This window comes from Macrotis lagotis, chromosome X (genome assembly GCF_037893015.1).
Source record: "Macrotis lagotis isolate mMagLag1 chromosome X, bilby.v1.9.chrom.fasta, whole genome shotgun sequence".
In the NCBI taxonomy this organism is placed as follows: domain Eukaryota; kingdom Metazoa; phylum Chordata; class Mammalia; order Peramelemorphia; family Peramelidae; genus Macrotis; species Macrotis lagotis.
The window spans coordinates 682,141,884-682,161,714 of NC_133666.1; the positions used below are offsets into that span (position 1 = coordinate 682,141,884).

Genomic DNA, 19,831 nt, shown 5'->3' on the forward strand with positions numbered 1-19,831 from the left:
ATTTGCCTGGAGTTACACAACCAGATTTGAACTCAGGTCTTCCTGGCTACCCCTGGTCTCTGCCTTCAGGTGGCCTGGGAGCAGATGGACGGCAGTCCTTGGGCTTGGAGCTGGATTGGAGATCAGGTCTCCCCTCAAACAACTTCCTGAGAACCTTTCCCTCTCTCCCCCTCAGTTTCCTCAGCTGTTAAATGGGGACAATAATCACACCTGCTATACAGTTGGGAAGATCTGCTGAGACGATTCTAAGAGAATGCACAATTTATATACATCTGAACGGCTGCCGGGTTTGGAGGGGGACCCGCAGGTCTGATGAACCCCAGAAGGCCGAACGGCACTCTAGCACTCTACTCTAGCAGGAAGGATGAAGTGTCCATGTGCACGGCCGAAGAGGAAGACAAAGATCAAAGAGGCCCTGCCCCCGAGGCCACAGGGGAAGTGTCTGTAGGAGAGACAGACCCCAGAACCTGGCTGCTAACCACAGCAGCAAAGTGCCAGGAAAGATGCCTTTGCAGGCAGGACACACTCACACCTTGCTGGGGAGCTGTGACCCAGCCTGACCATTCTCAAGGTGACCAAAAGCTGACCCAGCCCTCCCACCCTGGTGTCAGTAGGAAAATCCAGGCTCCTTTCTACCAGCCTGGAAGTCTGGAAGGCCCAGGTTCAAGTCCTGCCTCTTCCACCCAGAGTCAATGATATTTGCTCTCTCAGCCTCAATTTCCTCATCTGCAAAATGGGCAAAATAACCTGCACTCCTCATCTCACAATTGTTGTGAGGTTCAAAGAGGAGAATACAGAAGGGACGGCCAATGTTACTGCTCTAGGTGCTATTCCCACCTCCAAGCTCTTGCCCATGCATTCTCCCCCACTTTTATAAATCAATAACGGGGCAGAAAGGTGACTCAGTAGCCCTGGAGTCAGGAGGACCTGAGTTCAAATTCGGCCTCAAACATTTAACCCTTACTTAGCTGTGTGACCTTGGGCAAGTCACTTAACCCCCTGTCCCACAAACATCATCATCATCATCATCATATCAACCAATCAATCAATTGATCAATCAGAAGGCTAGAACCAAATTTCATCAACCATGAAACCATTCCATTCTATTTTCTGCCTTTAAAACTAAAATAGAAAGACTCAAAAAAAGTTGGGGGAAGGCAGAGACTCAAGAGATTGGTGGAGCTTTTGACAAATCCAGGCTCCCTTGGGAAAGGTGCTGCCAGCCTTGACATTCGTGTTGAGGCCGAAGCCGATGCCCTCTGTGTGGACAGGGGTGGGACAAGCTGCCTCAGTCGTATCTCCCAGCTGGTGTCCGAGGGTGAGGAAAGAAGTGGCAGTGGGCTCCCTCTGCTCATGAACAATAGCAGAGAGGGAAGAAAGACCAGGCTTAGGGGAAAAATCACATCCTCAACCAAGTCTCACCTTTTCTGCAGAAACCCTGCTCCTTTCTCAATCAAATGAAGATAACCATCACATCTCCTGAAAACTACGGGCACCCTTAGGAAGGAGGGGCCGAGTCAGGCCCTCTCTCTTTCTGAATCACCAAGCTGGAAGAGACCCCAGAAACCATCTCATCCAACTTGTATCTAAACAGGAATCTCCTCCCACCAACATCCTTAACAAATGAGGTCATCCAGCCTCTGCCTGAAGACCTCCTGCGATAAGGGGCAGCTCCCCTCCAGCCAAGCAGATGCAGGAGAAGCCCTTTCATTTCTGCCCATCAAATACTCATCTTCTGATCAATCGAGGCTGACAGAGAAGTCAAGAGGGCCGCCAGCTCTTATGGATCAGCCTCATTCTCCCGGGACTTTTCTTCCTCCAAGTTATCCATCCCCAGTCCCTTTCCCTCGTCCTCCTGCCAGGAGGCCCTTCTCTGGACTCCCCAGTTTGTCAACCTCTTTCCTAAGCAGTGGCACGCAGTCCCAGAAGCAGAGCTCCACGTGGGGCTGATGATATTCCATGACAGAAAAGGGGAAAAAAGAGAGGCAGGTTCCAGAAAGGCTTTCCCAACTGACGGGACCTCACACCTCGGCAGAGGGGATGAGCCCAGGCTGTCTGGCATCAAGCACCGGACGGCAGGACGTCCCTCTTGGGGGTCTTTCCAGACGAGCAGCCTGACCCTGGCAGAGCTCCATCTAGACTCATCCCCTAAATTCTGGGAAGCAACGGTTGAACAGCCACAGGGCGTGAACAGTAACCCCAAGAAACCGCTCTGTTCTTTCTCTCTGGGCTTGAAAACAGTCCCCACCCAGAAAGCAAGTTCAAAAAGTCACTGAGAACGAGGCTCACTGATGGGGGGACAAGCAATGGGGGAAGAGAGGGCGGCGTAGACAAGACAAAAGGCCCGGACACACCACTGGGGGCAAAGGGGGCAGCGTAGACAAAAGTTCTAGGCACACCAATGGGGGCAAAGGGGGCAGCATAGGCAAAAGTCCTAGGCACGTTGATGGGGGCAGAGAGGGCAGCATAGACAAGACGAAAGGCCTGGGCACACCACTGGGGGCAAAGGGGGCAGTGTAAACAAGACAAAAGTTCTAGGCACACAGATGGGGTCAAAGGGGGCAGCTTAGACAAAAGTCCTGAGTACAGGGGGGCAGCATAAACAAGACAAAAGACCCAGGCACACCACTGGGGGCAGAAGGGACAGCATATACAAGATGAAAGGCCCAGGCACACTGATGGGGGCAGAAGGGACAGCGTAGACAAGACAAAAGGCCCAGGCACACCAATGTGGGCAGAGGGGACAGTGTAGATAAGACGTATGACCCAGAACAGTGGGGGGGGGGCCTCAGGCGTGGTTCTGGGCTGTCTGCTCTGCTGTGAATCTAGAGGTGACCCCCACTCCCACCCATCCAAGAGCTCAGGGCAACAGGTGCAAGGGCAAGAGAGGGACCGAACTGAACCCAAGACTCCTCTCTGGTCTCACCCCCAGAGGTCTGGCCCATGGGACTCAGGACATCACAGCTGAAGCTGTACTGGGATCAGAGAAACATAGATTTAAAACTAGACGGTCCTACAAGGCCTCAAGGAGGATCGGGATAGAGCACTAGACCTGAAGTCAGGAAGACCTGAGTTCAAATCCAGCTTTCTTATAACTGTGCGACCCTGCTCAGGTCAAAGAGCCTGTTTGCCTCAGTATCCTTTGCTGTAAAACTGGACCGATCACGGCACCTCCCCTAGCCTTGTAATGAGATGACTGTTAAGCACTGAGCAGATCCACTAGCTTCCTGGGCTAAGGGCTAAGGCTAGGGGGCTGGAATCGAGTCTCACCTACTCCCACACACTTCTCTGACCCCCAAACAGGCCTATTTCAGAAGAAACAAAATTGATTTGAATCTGCTTAAGTCCTCAGAACAGAAGTCACAGGGGAAACTGCCTTCACTTCACTTCACAAAGTGCCTTCACTTCCATCTGCATCAGTAGAGGGAGGGACTTCAGGAGACCCCCATCCAAATCCTCTCATTGGAAGCCGTGGGCTGTTTTTTACAGATAGGGTTTTATTAAAATCCAGAACTTGGGCTTAACCTGGCCACCTCTGGGCGGCAGTTTTCATTGCAACAAACCTCTTTTTGTACTGACCCTCCCTGCTCTTGCAGAGCGGTTGGGGAAGTTCTCAGTGCATTTTCAAAAGCTTTGAGCTAGCTGCTGAGGTGGGTGAGGGCAGGGACTTTCTCCTGGTGTGGAAACTTCCTTTATTGATACAAATTGGAGTAGGAAAGACTGGGCGTAGCCCAGCGCCCTAAAACAACCTGGCTAGGGTCACCCAGCCAAGACGAGTCCCTGGCCACCCCAGCCTGAAGCCATCCTCTACCACTTCTCATCTGGGTGATCTGGGGAGAGTCACACGCCCGGCCTAGGAGTGTGCTGCCGCCTCAGGGAGAGAGGGCAGACGGAGGGGCCCAGACTGGACCACTCCATGGGGAGCTCTCGGAGCTTTTCCTTGTGCACCCAGGTCCCTTAGGGAACAGGTTGGGGAATGACCCTGATGTAGAAAGTGGTCTTTCTCTCTACCCACTCTGGCCTCTGCCGGAGCTCTCAGATCCCAATGGGCTGTATTCCCCATGGATGACCTCCCCGGGCTCTTAGGAAAGCCTGCCAGCTTCACTCCCTTCCATGGCCCTGTGGGACAGGAAGAGGGGCTCCCGGCCAAGTCTGTTATCAAAGGAACCAGGTCCTTCCTGCCACAGCGGCAGGCAGATCCCCTCTGCTCAGCCAGGCCAGCCTCCTTCCCGGTCCCCCAACTCCCCTTGGAACCTGGTTGAGCACACGCCCCCCCCAGCAAGCCAGGAGGCTGCTTCATGAGCCCTGCAGGCTGAGCCCCCAAATTCAAACCTGCCTCATCCTCCCCCCAATGCAGGACCAAGCAGGCCAAGACCAGCAGTCCCCTCCACAAGACCAGACTGCCCTCCCGGCCCCTCCAAGCTCAGCTCCTCCAGCCGATTCTCATGGGGCCCAGATTCAAGAGACCTTCCTCTGGCCACTGCCCAGCTTTCAGCTGCTACATCATCTGATCCTCGAATCAGAGGAGGAGTGAGCCTGGGGGCCAACGTCTACAACCAAAGCCCTTTATTTTAATTGGACTCATTTTCAGATCCCAACCACTTTATTTTGATGGTTATTGCCTTTCAATAAACATTTATTAAGAGCCTACTGAGTGCAAAGCGCTAGATCTAAAGAAAGGCAAAGGAGAGCTGCCTGACATAACTCAGTCTGGGAGTGGGGGGAGGGCCGCGCCACACAGACAGTGCAGAGCCGGAATTTGAACCCAGCTCCTGACTCCCAATCCAGTTCTCATTCCATTAAAAGATGCTGCAACCAATGTCCTTTCTAAAATAAGGCAGAGCCCTCCAGTTACTTCTCTGGTCCTCACCATGGGCCATGTATCCATACCTTCATTCACAGCACTGTTCGCTAACCAGGGCAACTGGTGGCACAGTGGGTAGAGCATCGGCCCTGAAGTCAGAAGGACCTGAGTTCCAATAGGACCTCAGACGCTTACAAGCTGGGTGATTTTGGATAAGTCACTTCATCCTGACTGCCTCGCACCCAGATGGCTCCGGAGGAGACAGTGAGGCTAGGGCCCTAGCACAGATACCCTCATTCAAGGCTAATTCATTTGCTTGTCCTGGCATATCAAGGTCTTCTTCGAGAATGAAGGACAAACATCATCATCAGCAGCAGCAGCATCATCAGCATCATTTACTAATCTCTGATTCCAAGAAATGAAGGTGCTGTGCTCAGTGACTTGGGGAGATAAAGGGCCATGCCCTCCATAAGTCTAACACCTAGGAAGCATCTTTCCTACTATGTAAGCTAACTTCCTTTAAGAAACCCCACACACACAAATTCTTCTGGTGCCTATCAAGATTGAGGGACATCTTGGTGTGATGGGAAGAACCCTGGATTTTAAACTACTGGACAAAGGGGTTAAGTGACTTATCCAAGGTCACACTTCATAATTATGAAGTGTCTGAGGCCAGATTTGAACTCAGATCCTCCCCACTCCAGGGCCAGTGATCTATCCACTGCACCACCAAGTTGTCTCTTAGCCCCTGCCTTTATGGAATGAAAAATAATACTCAGACTCACTATTTCTGAAATTCACTGTTTAGAGAAGTAGGGAAAATATTCAATTGAATATTCTCTATGTATTTATTGCTCTCTCTCTCTCTCTCTCTCTCTCTCTCTCTCTCCCCCCCCCCTCTGTAATAAGGGATGGCTCTCTGGGGAGGAGAGATCAGAAGCGAACATTTGGAAATGAAAGTGATAGCAAAATGAAAGATATCAATACAAATCTTTAAAAGAGAACAAGTCATTAAATTTCTGCTTACCCAGAGGGAAATGATGCAGTAGTTTATCCCAGTCATTTTCAATTAGAATTTAATTATGCTGCCAGAGAATTGCTGTTAAGGGTTTTAAGGGGAGGTTATGTCCACACTTTAATTTCATCATAATGAACAATTTCCCATTACAAAAACCCAACTCAGAGGGATCTTTCAGGTCCCTTCTCTAGCTCTCGATTCACGCTCCTCCCCTGACCTGGAGGGCAGGTGAGGGCAAGGTGGTCTCAGGAACACTCAGATCAGGAAGGAAACACAAGCCTTTCAGGTCCCAGAAGACAGACAAGATGCTTCTTGCACTTTCAGCCAATCATCTTCCTGATCAATTGCTGCCAGCTGTCAAGGACACGCTGAACCACAGAGCTATCCCAGGAGGCTCAGGTCACCCCAAGATTCAAGTGGGAGGGTGGCAGAGAGGAAAGGGGGGAGGGAAAGCAAGGAGAAAGGAGGGAAGCAGGGGGAGGAGGAGGGAAGGATGGAACTGAGGGAGGGAAGATGAGGATACATTTACTAATCTGTATTCTTGTGCCTAACTGTGAGCAGACCCCTAATGAACATCTGTTGAAGCAAATAGATCAAGTCGCCTCCTTAGAGAGGAGGAAGGGAAGGGGCAAGGATAGGGTCTTTAACTGAGGAAAACCCAGAGCCTCTTTCAGGAGAATGGGAACAGTCCATAGCCAGGAGTTCTGGATTCCTGAACAGGTGAACACACCCGTAACATCTCCACTTAGGAGAGCCATGCAAGTAGGATGGGATTTCTGAGATGGTAGTGAGCTCCCCATCCCTAAAGGACACTCCAGAGGCTAGATGGCCATTTGTCCGGGATTTGTCTTCAGGGAATAGACTTCGAGCTGTGAGACTCTGAGGGTCTCTAGGGCAGAGGGACATGAGCCAGGTGAATGGTAACAACAGTCTTGAGGTCTGTGAGATGGGGATAGGCAGTGTAGTAGATCCTAACCACTCCTGAGACTGCTCCCCATCCCTTACCCCAGTCTCTGGGGCCCCTGAGGTTGCCTCGGATCCACCAGGCCAACAAAAAGCCTTTAGAGACTGTTCTTTCTCCCCTTTCCTCCCCTCCTCCAGGAAGGGGCAGGAAGCGAGGTTAGACGTCACTGTGAGAGCAGAACCAAAGGAAGTAATGAGTGCCCCACCAGCCAGAGGTCTCCAAGAAGACTCTAGAAGACCATGCTCGGGACAGCTGACAAGCATTTATTGAGCACCTACTGTATGCCAGACTATGCTACGCAAGGATACAAAGGAATCAGCAGGCATTAATGTGGCGAACCAGGTCAAGAGGACCTGAGGCCAAGGCCTCCTCTCCTGCTCTCGTGTCCAGGCACCGATCAAGTCCTTCCATATCTCTGAGGCTCAGTTTCCCTAACTGCAAAATGGAGCTCAAAAGACCCAGGATCATAGTGAGGATGAAATGAGACAAGATCCGTGGAGTCTTGCAATCTTTAAAGCACCACAGACATATCTTTTCTAATTATAATTTTAATCCAAACCTGAAATCTGTTTTCAGAATCTGCTTCCCCCTTCCCTTCATCGTCATCATTGTTCAATGGTTCCCCAAGAAGCCAATCTCCCTTTCTCTAAGGCTGCCTGTTCTAAGGTCCCCTCTGGTGTTGGTTACAGAAACACTAGGCCCAAGTTCAAACCCTTCCTCAAACAGCTACTACACCTAGGTGACCTTGGGCAAGTCACTTGCCATAAGTTCCTCGTACATAAGGTAAGGAGACAGGGCTTACTGACCTCTGAGGTCCCTTCCAGATCAAATTCCACAATTCTACGTCTTCCACATTTAAAGGGCTTTTTAATAATGAAGTGATGACTCCCCAGGGTCCTATCAGCTCCTAATCCAGTTTAGAATGGACCTGGCTCTGTCCTCCTGTCCTAAGGGGAACGTCTATCCCCAGGTAGTCGAAGTAAGCTCTTCTTTAAAAAATGCTGAAACCTTCCTCCATCCAGACTTAATTGATTTTGGGGACTAAGCAGCAGACAGAGCTTCTGGGTAGCCAAAAAATAAAAGCCAGTGTGGGAGGAGGCAAAGGGAGTGGATGCCTAGTCTTCGTCCAACCAGACTAATGCTGTGTTCTCACTGACTATCCTTCCTTTTCAAAGAGGGTCAATGACATCCCTCAAAACATCTTGACTCATGGGGACCTGGGTTCAGCTTTCTCAGAGTCATCAGCCTTACTCTCCCTCCCAGGATATTCAGAATCCAGTGGCAGGACAAAAGTCAGGGCGACTGGTGACAGCCTGGGAAGATGTGGATGACCCAGGCCTCTTCGATGCCTTCGTGGCCACCAGCTTGGAGCAGACATCTCCCTAACCCATTAGTGGGTCCAAGGCCCTACACTTGGTTCAGCCCATCCACCAAGATGGTTTTCCTGGAGTGTGGCCACTGTACATGCTACAACTTCTTAAACTCATGGGTTGAGAGCTGGGTGAGGGTGGACCCCAAAGGCGGAGGAGCAGCCCTGAAGGGCTTGGTGGCCCACACACCAGAGGACCAGTCCTCCTTGAACACACCAGACAGAGAGGCACTCTGGCCTCGAGAGGCAAGAGGAGTTCGATCCCAGGACTACCCCAGGGCTGCAGTGGGCTGCCTGTTGATCTCTGCTGTCCCGGGCTCTGACGGGTGTCTCTCCAGATCCGACCAGCCTTTCTCAGACCCCTGGCTTGTGTGAGGGGCAGGCTTGGCCTCTCCCCTCGGCAGTGTGGCCAGTGTCCTGCATTTCCTGGCAGAGGTTCCTTCTCATGCTATGCTTAGAGTGAACCTCCTGCGAATCACTGTTAAAGGATCTCCAAGTATTTCTCCCAAACCTGAAGCACTTGACCCCTTGGCTAATCCCCCCTGCACCCAAAGGTGCTTAATAGGCCTTGGTTGGACTGGATGTCACTGAGGGCCAAACAATCAGTCCATGGGGACTGTGAGGGTGTCCCAAGCAGACTGGTCCTGGGTATTAAAGAGCTGGGTTCCAAGCCCTGTCTGGTGTTCCCTGGCAGGACACCAGAAGCAGATCTCTTCTCTCTGGGTCCCAAGTCCCTCATCTGTAAAATGGGAGCCATAAAAGAGCATCACCTTCAGAAGACTCTGGGGACACCCACATGAAACAGCTGCAAAGACAACCAATGGCAACAGGATTCCAAGGAGCCAAAGCCCTCCAGACCAGGAGCCCCCTGCCTCCGGGGGAAGCAGTCTGATGTTCATACTGAATGTCCTCTCACCTTACACCAGTCCAATCTACCTCACGGATGTATGCTATTAAGTAACTACAGAGTGAGTGAGGTGGAGGAGGAGAAGGAGGGAGGAAAGGAGGAGGAGGAGGAAGAGGAGGAAAAAGAGAAAGAGAAGAGAAAAAGGAGGAAGAAAGGGAGGAGGAGGAAGAGGAGAATGAAGATTCCAGGAAGCAGGACCTAGGAAAAAGCTATAATGAGAGCACTTCTAGATATGTCCAGGTAGGCAAGTATATGTCCCTAAGTGGTCCCACTCCAATCCAGGAGAGCCAGGGCCAAGGACAGCAGAACTAACAGCAAGAAGGGGTAGAAGTCATCTACGGGTGGGATGGCATGGGGTGGGGGAGAAGGTGGGAGAGAAGAATCCTCCTCACAGTGAGAGCTGTCCCACAGTGGAAGGGGACATCCTGAGAGGCTTCCCTGATGGTGATGAGGGGATGGATTCCCTTCAGGTCTGGGCTGGACTAGATGCCCCGAGGGTCCCTGGAGCTCCCAGGCTCTGGGATCTGTAAGCCCTGCACCACCCGGACAACATCAGAACAGGAAAGGCCTCAAGTCCAGTCAGCCTTGTCACATTCCTCTCACTCCACCCCCCCACAACCACCCCGCAGTCATCAGGTCAGACCTTGGAGGCTGCCAGGTCCTTGCCTTTTACAGCTGAGGCCCCTGTCCGGCTCTGCTCCCAGCCTCTCTAAGTGGACAGAGTTCCTGGTTATTCCAAGACCACTTCTGGGACCTCTCCCATCTCAGTTTTCCTCCAAATCCACACACCTCTCTTCCCAAAGCTTAATCTCCCAAGAGAATGGATGTAAGTATCTTGAGGCCAGACCGCTTTGTTTCTGTTTGAGTGACCCCTGCCTAAATTCATTGAACCCTATTTCCTTTAGGTAATCACAAACTGCCAAATAAATCAATGACTCTAAACAGAAATGAATGAATGAAATATCTACTGAAGGTTTACTTTATGCAGAAAGCATTAGCCTATGAGCTGGGGAACAAATAAAATATAGAAATAACGGAATAAGAAACAGGGAGTTACTATTTACAGAGAATCAACAGGGACAAGCAGATAGATATAGCTCCAAATGGGAAGAAGGGGAGAAAAAAGGATGCGGCTTGGAATAGTGGACAGAGTAGGTCCCGCGGTTGGGAAGACCTGGATTCAAAATGACAAGCTGCCATCCACAAGCCAGGCACTGGACCAGTCTGACTCCCACTGGTCCTGGCCATGGGACTCTGGGCAATGTCTTAAGACCAAGAAGTTGCAATCTGCAAGGACTGGAGGGAATTTCCATACAAGGAGTTCTCCACCCTCCTCCTCCTCCTCCTCCTCCTCCTCCTCCTCCTCTATCTATGGCACCTCTCCCTACAACAACCCGGGTATTCCTATTTCCACAAAGCATGCTGATTGCACTCCAGCCTCTGGACAGGCACACTGGGCCCAGGCAAAAAAAGCATTTGGACAGAGTTGGCTTTTTAGCCCCTATTTCTCCAAAGAAGAAGGCTGTGGGCCCATGGACAGAAGGAAGGCCACTTCATGACCTGGGGAGAGGCTAAGCAGGACTACACAAAGGAAGTGGGGAAAGCCTCAGGGAGACCTAACAGTGAATCACCACCAGCAAATGATCTCTGAAGCCCCTTAGGACAAGGTCAGAGAACAGAGTCCTCTTGGAATTCAGTTCAACAAGTCATTTGTAATGGTGCCTGCACCCAGTGGCTACATAGGAACTTCTAGTTGAGCTGATAAATACATCCAAGGTCATCTGAGGAGGGAGAGAAGGCCGGCAGCCGGGGGACCAGAAAGGGGTTTTCCAGAAATTGGAGGAAATGAAGAGACAGGCCACTGGGGGTGGAGGAGGGGCCCGAGAAGGGGCTTGGCCTGCGCTGAGGCTTGGTGGCAACCAATGAAAGGTGTTGAGCTTGGGGCAGTTAGTCTTGCAGAGATGGAAAATTTGTGTGCCCGCTTCTGACTTCAAAGGGCTGATTGTAAAGCCTGCTTCCCACCATTTGGCCAAAAAGTGGCAAAGAATAAGGTGGACAAGGACAATATATCGCTTTGTTTTGTCTGATGCAAGAAAGGAAAATTCTATGAGGGAGGGACCCTCACTGGAAAGTGAAAGATGGAGTTGTTTTTTTAAGTGTCAATAATTTATTTTTTCAAATAGAAGGGAAACAACATGCAGTAAGTCGGAAGGAAGGAGTGAGAGGAAGGGACTGAAGTGCTAAGCTGAGAAGCCAGCATTTTAGCCAAGAGGTGAGAAAGTGTCACCAGGGCTGATGGACAGTCAGGAGGGCACTTTGAACCAATCAATCCCTTTGGGAGCTACCCAGAGGATGGGTAGGGAGAGAAAAAGGGAGACTGAGGAGGGGCTGGCACAGTTAGAACAGGTGAGAAGCAATAAGGTCCTGGCTGGGCAGGTGGCCTTGTCACACAGCTATCAGGTATCAGAAGCAAAACTAGAACCCAGATCTTTGACTTCAGAGACTGGTTTTCCAGCCCAGATACCCTCCTCCTGCTCCTGTTGCAGTTGCAACATTTTCCAAAGAAAATTAGGAGCCAGGCATTGAGAAGGGAAGTATAAGAGGTCATAGTGTTTGTCTGACTGACAAGGAAAGCGACTGATGAAGCAGGGGCACCCATGACTTGAGCCCCTGGCAACAAGAAATGAGCCCGAGAAAAGAAGTCAGATAGGGGAGTAAAGAAGTTGGCAAAAGTGGAAGGATACTTCAAGGGTGGGAAAAGGCAACAAGAAAAATGAAAAGAAGTAGAAATCTGAATCAGATGAAGGGGACGAGGGAGGATTTACTGAGTAGGAAGGAAGGAAGCAAACCAGCCAAGGACACAGGTTCAGGGAGGCCCTGAACAGGCAATAGGGACAGGCAATGGGGAGACCTAAAGGTTTGAAAGGGAGAGCAAGGCCGATGACCTCATCCTCATCACCACCATCACAGTGGGTGACAAGTATCAGGCTTCAGGTGGGGTCTGACTTATTGGTTCTCCTTGAAGGATGCTCAGAGCCCAGAAGGGTGGGTATGGCAAGCAGGGAGCTGGTCAGCCACTGAAGGGTCCCATGTCTCCTCCTCTCCCTCCTCCTCGGAGGTCTTCCCCAGGGCGGCCGCCCACCTCTCTTCTAGACTCACTCATCTTGAATTCCACTACTCCAAACAGCTGGAAACGAATCCACCGCCCCCCCTCCAAAAACACAAGCAAGGCAAACATGGGCGGCTGCTTCTGCCAAGTTAAGCTCTGAATTAGCTGCATTCCATTTCATTAAAACAATTACCTGAGAGCCGGCCAAGAATGACACAAAGCTTCCTCCCAGCACCCCCTTCCCACCCACCCCCCAAGCACACGACGCCTGCTTCCCGTGTCGGCCAACAGAGAGGAACCCATGACACTCCCCAAGGGACTTGCTGGCAAGGCCCCACAACCCCCACCACGTGGCCAGCCAGGAGATCCCGGGGTCCGGCAGAGAGGAAGCCTTAGGCAACACCCCATTCTCTTGGGAGCGGTCAGCCAGGGCACTCACCTCTCTCTAGAAGCCAGGGGGGCTGGCAGGGCCTCCCTCCCAAAGCACGGCGCCTGATGCCAGGGAGGGCAAGCTGGCCCCATGGGAGGGTGCCAAGTGGCACAGCTCTGACTCAGCATAAACAGCCCCTGGGGACGGGGCTGGGAGGGTCGGGTCTCCAGGTCCTAGAGCAGTGGATGGCCTGGCCGGAATCTTCTCCAGCCTTGGGCCGCTCTGGCCCCCACCTCCCTCTCACCCCCGGGGGTGCTCAGCTGGCCCCTGATAAGGCTGTGCATGACGTGAAAGGACAGGCATTCCTCCTCCCTCCCCCTCGGCCCAGGCTCCCAGCCTACAACCAGCCTGGCTCCAGATCACACCAGACTGACCAGTCCCAGAGATCTCCCCTACCACCAAAGGCAGAGGGCCAGTCCACAGTCACCCTTGCCCAGGAAGGACCAGGAAAAGGATCAGCTCCTATGTCTAGAAAGCTTTAAAAGCACTTCATAGGCTAAAATCATCTCCCTGGAGCCCAAGGTACAAGGATCACTCAAATGGATCTGAGTCCTACTCAAAGGGACTGACTGGGATATCTCCTCCAAATACGACAGAGTGCAGCCAGAGACCTGGTCTTGGGAGTCAGGAAGACCCGAATTCAAATCTCACTATCTATAAATGAAGGAGCTAGACCAGAAGGTCTTACAGGGTGCTTCTAGATCTCTATCTGTGCATCTATGTACTTATCCTGGGAGATCTCTGTCCACGTCATCCCATGAGTTCAACACTAGGGCTAACACCCACGGCTACAAGTAATGATTATCCTCATTTTGCAGATGAGGAAACTGAGGCTAAAATCAACAAAGAAGCTCGTCCAGTGACAGCACAAGCTGGAGGTGGGATTCAAATCTGAATATAGTACTTGATTCGCTGACACATATTCTCAAATGGTGTGTGTGTGTGTGTGTGTGTGTGTGTGTGTGTGTGTATAGGGGAACGGTCACCTCTCATGGATGGTCTCAGCTGGTTGATTCCTATCAACAGCCTGCTTGTTTTTTCCTACTGTCTCCCCAAAAGACAGGACAGCAAACCAAACAGGAAAACGGAGCCTCTGGGATTTTCAAGCCCAAAGCTGAAAGGGCCCCCTTAAAGGTCACTTCATCTAACACTCATATAAATAGGAATCATCCCTTCTTCCACATCACTGACAAGTGGACATGAAAACCTCCGGGAAGAGGGAGCCACAATCTTCCAAAGATTCCATGCCACGGGAGAACTCTGTTGGAGAGCTTTTTCCCCAAAACCACCCAAAAATCTGCCTTCCCTGTCACTTCTCCTCCCTTACCCCTACTTAGACCATTGAAGGTGGACCAGAATATAAGAATATCTCAAAGGATCAAGCTATATCAAACAACACAGTCCATTTACCACCACCACCCCCCAACGAGACAAAGAGAATAAGGATTGTTTTTATTTCAAAGTAAAATTGTAATTATTTTATGTGGACTGGTGGTCAATTGATTGATAGAGATAAAGGCTATGTAGTACACTTCTCCTTTCAGAGAAGGAACTGGAACCGGAAGAGAGAGTATTAGCTGCTCAAAATCACAGGGTAAGCATCAGGAATGAGATCTGAACCCAGGACCCACCTCTAACTCCAACACCAGGCCTATTTACTCAATCAGCTGCCTCATGGAGCAGAAAAAAGTCTACTACCTCTTCCCGAAGAAAGTCTATAGACTCCAGAACAATCCGAAGCACAGCTGCCATGTCAACAATACTTGGAGGTTTGCAGAATGCTTTAAGATAAGATTATCTCACAGAAGAGGCCTAACAGCATGATTTCCAGTTTCCTGTCTATAGCTAAGTGCGCCTTAGCCAGGAGATGTCTTAAAATGAGGACTCTACCCTCCAGGTTCAGCCCCATAGGATGGGCACCAACGTTATCAGCAGCCTCCAGATAAGAGGCTCCCTCACCAACAAAACTAAAGGGAACCCCAGGAGGCATCTATCTACTCCAGCCCTTTCCCTTTACAGGGAAGGAAATTGTAGCCTGCCCCAGCCACAGTTCCAAAGTTCCCAGATCTAATATGAAGTCCTCATTTGTAAAGGAAAGACCAGAGGCTCAGGGAATCTAAGTGATTTGCCCAAAGTGACAAGAGGCAGGATCTGAACCCAAGGTCAAATGCAGAGTTCTTTCCCTTTCATGACACTGATACCCAGAATTCATTTCAATTTAATTCAACTCAAGGAAATATTGATTAAATCTCCATGGAGCTACATATGGAGAATGACAAAATTCCACCTCTCAGGGAGAACAACACATGCAAGATAAGTCAAACGGAAAATAGGAAGGTCAGAGCTCAAATCCAGCTTTAGTCACCTACTAACCGGGTGACCCTGGGCAAATAAATCACTTACCACCAACTGCTTTCAAAAAAACAGAAAAAAAACAAAAAACTAAACTACACTGGAAAAGTCAGTTCTTGAATTTCAAGAACTCCCCCTGGAACCTAGAAAAGCATGATGGGGAAAAAGAAGAGTTGTCATAAGATATGTCAGGATCAGAGTGGACCCTGAAATGAAGCCTCCAGAAGGAAGAACCTGAAAGATTAAAATGCACATTGAAGAAGAGATTTCCTTAGAGATTGGGGAAAAGCTCCCAGTTCAGTGGTCAAAGCCAGGAGGTCCCTGAAGCAGTTCCAGTATTCTGAAGCAGGGTGGGCACAAAGCTGGGCCCAGAATCTGGGGCATCTCTTTCTGAAACGGCAACATAGAACAATGAGGTAAAGGAAAGAGTTAGAGTCAGTGGTGCTGGGTTTGAATTCTGACTTAGCCAAGACCTGTGACTTTGGCCATCACTTCTAAGGTTCCTTCCAGCTCTAAATATGAGAGTTCACAGTTGCTAGGAAGGGTCTATGTAGACTCCCAAGCCAAAAAACTGGGAGGGAAGGCAGGATCTAGGAAACAGCACTTACTCTTCTGGTCTAGGTCTGGAGCTCTGCAAGCCACTCACCTCACAGATAAATGCAATCAATGACTTGTAGAGAGGATTTATTAAGCACCTACTGGAAGTCAGGCAGTCATGGTACTAGGGCTGGGAGCCCCAAAACCAAAACTGATACCAGAAGCACTCAGGATTAGCTGGAACATTCCATAGAGGCTATCTCAGGGATCCCTTCAATTTGCAGAGGAGGGAATTTGACAGAAGGGAAATGATGTGCCCAGCTTCAGGCTGGTAGTCAAAATGGCAGGGCTGGGATTTGAACCTAGGCCCACAGCCCTTAAATCTGCTGCTTTATGCTTAGGAAACTAAGGGAAATGGAAATTCTAGTGTGTGATTATATGCAGGACTGAGATAAGCATTTCATCCTCCCTCTCCTACTCTGAGGTAATAGTGGAGCAAACATTTCTTAGGCTCCCCCTAGATATGCCAGGCACTAGAGGCTCCCTGCCCTCAAGGAGTTTACATTCTTCTATAAGGTACAGATGACATTGTATTGAGAGGCCCAAGGGGAACAAATATTCAATCAAGTCCCCAGCCCTGGGGAGACTCTGGCTCAGTGCCCAAGGAGAAGGCACCAACCACTCCACTTCCCCAGACCCAGCAGCTGGGTGCCCCTGACTCTGGCCCGCCACACAGAGGAGCCACAGACAGACAGCACAAAGTCCAGACTTTCCATGGAAACAGGGAGGTTCCACAGGCCCAGGCTGCCCAAGGCAACTCCCCTGCCCCCCAACAGGACAATAAGGCTCTGTTTTGCAAAGGGTCAGAGCTTCTGGGAAGCTGAAAGACGACAGATCCAGATTGCAGAGACTACTAGGCGATGCCAACAGCTGGCTCAGCCCCCTATCAGGGGTTGGGGGGGGCTCGGAGCTGTAAAGGGTGGGGGGCTGGAGCTGAGACCACTGTGTCCCTAAAGACCATTTGCTGGGTGTAGTCCCCAGGGCAGGCATTTCATGGGGAACAAATCATTCATCAGTCCCCACACCCCCTTCCCCCGATTAGTCACCCGGGGAAGGGAGAGCACAACAGTCAGACTACAGACAGAGAGCCAGCCTAGACATCCGTCCACATGTGGACGGCAGATCAGAAGATGACAGACAGAGAGCCGACGGAGAACCTGGGAGACCCCCATAATCATCCCCGTCGTAGCTAGTGTTTATATAAGGTTTGCACAAACCCAACAACCCTGTCAAGTAGATGCCATGGTAATAGACAGGATAATTATAATTACAGTATATGAGACCTGAGGGAATTGAGGCTGAGAGCACTAAAGTGAGAATTTAGAAGGTCCCAGGCAGGGGTGGAACTCCAATCTTCCTGCCTCCCTACCCAGCCCCTAGTGGCCTGTAATCCAACCCAACCCTCATTTGACAGATGAGGATGCTGAGGCAGCAGGCCCAGGGAAGTTGGAGGACTTGCCCAAGGACAGGCTGGTGGGGGGCACCGGCCCCGAGGTCTGCAGGCTCCAAAGACTAAACCCTTCACACCAAGTCAGACTGCTTCGTGAGGTCTCGCCACTGGGCCACTTAGAACGGAGCAAAATTAGCCTGGCATTGAGAATCAGGGGAGGGCAGAAATGCCCATCAGAGGAGGGCAGAAATGCCCATCAGAGGACTCCCTTCGGGAAAGCCCAGCCAGGACTCTGGGCCAAAGGAGAGTCTAAAAAGGTGTCAGAAAAGTCGCCCTCCAGGAGGGAGAGAGATGAAGGCAGGATGGGGCAGGGCAGGGGAGGGCAGGGCTGGACACTTTGTGTTTACATTCTCTGCCCAACCAACGGAAGAGTTATAAATTTGTTACTAATTAAACACCACATGGCCAGCCTGTCTGTCACAAGCTGCTCCCGGGGAGGGACCATTTCTCCAATTATTTTCCAAAAAACAAAAGTCTGGCAAAAAAGGCTCTGCCACCCGCCCCACGCTGCCCCCCTGCTTACTACCCCCTCCCCCGCCAGCCAAAAAGCAAAAGCTGGCTCCTAAGCGCTCGGGGTGGCACGAGTCCCCCAGCCCGGGCCCTCTCGTGCCCCCTCGGAAAACGGCGGTGGGCCAGGGGCCCCGGCGTGGCCCCTGGCTCGGGCAGCGGCCCCCTTGCCCCAACCTGTCCGGCCTCGCTGTGGGGGGCGCCGGGGTCCCGGCCCCAGGCCTGGCACACTCGCTGGAAGCACAAGGCGGGGGGCCGGGCCCCTCCTCCCGCCCCGACACTGGGGAAACTGAGGCAGGGGCGCGGGAGCGCGCCGGGAGCGAGCCGGGGAGGCGGCGGCAGCGGGGCCCCCACCCCGGGGCCCTACCTGTGCGCCCCAGGCCGGTGTGGCGGGGGGCAGGGCCCTTCCCGGTGCCCCTCCCGGTGCCCACTCGGGTGCCCCTCCGGGGGCCCCTCCCGGTGCCCACTCCCGATGCCCACTCCCGGGGCCCCTCCCGGTGCCCACTCCGGGTGCCCCTCCGGGTGCCCACTCCCGGTGCCCCTCCGGGTGCCCACTCCCGGTGCCCCTCCCGGTGCCCCCCGCCGCGGCCGGAGGCTCCGCACACAGCGCGAGTGTCCCCGGCCCCGGCGGCTGCCCACGGGGCACGGGCACGGGCACGGGGGCTGCGGGCACGGCCCCCCACACTCACTCCCGCTAACTTTGCGCCCCGCCCGCAGCCGGATGTCCATGGGGAGGGGGCTCGGGGGTCCCGGGCGGGGTCGCCCCCCACGTTTCCGGGTCCGGGGGCCCCGAGCCGCCCCCCCTCTTCGGCCCCCGGCGGGGGGGGCTCCGGGCCGCGCCCCCCGCCCGCGCCCCCCGGCCCGGGCCCGCGCGCTCACCGAGGTCGTCCATGGCGGCGCCGGCCCGGCCCGCGCGCTCCCCGCGCTCCCCGCGCTCTCCGCGCTCTCTCCGTCCCGCAACTTTTCGGCCGCCGCGGCGAGCTTGGCCCGGAGCGCGCCCGCGCCCCCGCGGCCCCTCCCCCGCCCGCCTGCGCGCGCACGCCCGGCCCCGCCCCCGGCCCCGCCCCCCGGCGCGCGCGGGGCCCGGAGGGGGAGGGGCCGCGGGGGTGCGCGCGGGGCCCGGCGGGGGCGCGCGCGGGGCCCGGCGGGGGGAGGGGCCGCGGAGGCGCGCGCCGGCCCCGGGCGCCCCCTGCCGGACACCCCGATCGCCCCGCGCAGGCGCCGCGAGGGGCGCCCCCTCCCCCAGCACGTGGAGCCCCTCCCCCTCCCGGGCTCCGCCCGCCGAGGGCCCCACGTGGACCCCCCACCCCGAGGTGCCCCCCCCACCCCAGCAGGAATGGGGCGTCCCCAAGCCCCGCCCCCCGCCTGTCCCACGTGGCCTGGGCGAGGTGAAGCCCCCCGCCCCGCCCCCAGCCCCGAGCCCCAGCGGGCGTGGGGGAGGGGCGTTCGGGATGGGCAGGTAGATGGGGGAGGCTGGGGGAGGGGCAGGGAGCTGCCCGGGGGCAGGAGGACCCCCGCACCCCCTTTTACCCCCAGAAATGATGAACACGAAATGAACAGAAGCCGCAAAGCCGCGGGGATCAGGCCATGGGGGGCGGGGGCTGAGTTCGAATGCAGCCTGGGCCTGCGACCTTGCCTCACCTAGTGGGGCGGGGCCCCCCAGCAGCCCCGCCCAGTCCAGGTGTGGGGGCATGCGGCGAGCCTGGGCCCCAAGGAGCCCCGGGCACCCCGAGAGGCCGGGCCGGCCCCCTCACCCCGGATCTCAGCGCAGTGCCGAAGGGCTGTGGCACTCCTCCTTCCGGACGAGGAAACTGAGGCAAGCTGGGCGAAGCCCCTTGCCCAGGGTCGCCCACGGGGGCCGGGGCGCTCACACTCGAACTCGGGGCGCCCTGACCGCAGACCCTGCGTTCTGTCCGGTCTGCACCCACTGCACACGGCAGCTCGGGGACCCAGGCCCACAGGATGGCAGCAGGGCGCACCCCCTCACCCGCCCCGGTCTCAGGCCTGGCCCTGTCGGTTCGGTCTGCCAACCTGCCCTAAAGCCCCTCAGGTAGCTCCCAGTCTGGGGGGGCAAGAGGACCGGAAAGGAGGGGCCTTTGGGGAAGCCTTTCTCGCTTGGCTGCCTCCAGCCTCCATCTCCAGGCTTCCCACCCCCAGCCTGGAAATGGGCATTGTTTTAATAGAATCCAGGCAATTTCATACTTAGAAATGATGACACAGGCAGAACTAGGGCCAAGAAAGTGACCTCAGGGTCCCAGAAGTGAGGAACTGGCCTAAAGGAAAGCCGTCCTCACCCAGGGGCCAGACTCCGGCCAGATGGACGT

The 19,831-nt window shown here is 53.8% G+C and overlaps 1 protein-coding gene across 4 annotated transcripts in view; it reads right to left on the reverse strand.

Moving 5' to 3' along the window:
• PXN (paxillin) overlaps nucleotides 1-18,447 on the reverse strand; it is a 49,691-nt gene extending 31,244 nt beyond the window's left edge. For 3 of the 4 annotated variants that reach the window (XM_074205997.1, XM_074205995.1, XM_074205996.1), the window contains exon 1: nucleotides 18,387-18,447. In XM_074205997.1, the coding sequence (XP_074062098.1) occupies nucleotides 18,387-18,399 (13 nt within the window). In that variant the 5' untranslated portion in view covers nucleotides 18,400-18,447. Of the gene's footprint in view, nucleotides 1-12,610; nucleotides 12,721-18,386 lie in introns of those variants that run through there. The other variant, XM_074205998.1, reaches the window with a different exon arrangement.
• Between the last annotated feature and the right edge of the window lie 1,384 nt (nucleotides 18,448-19,831).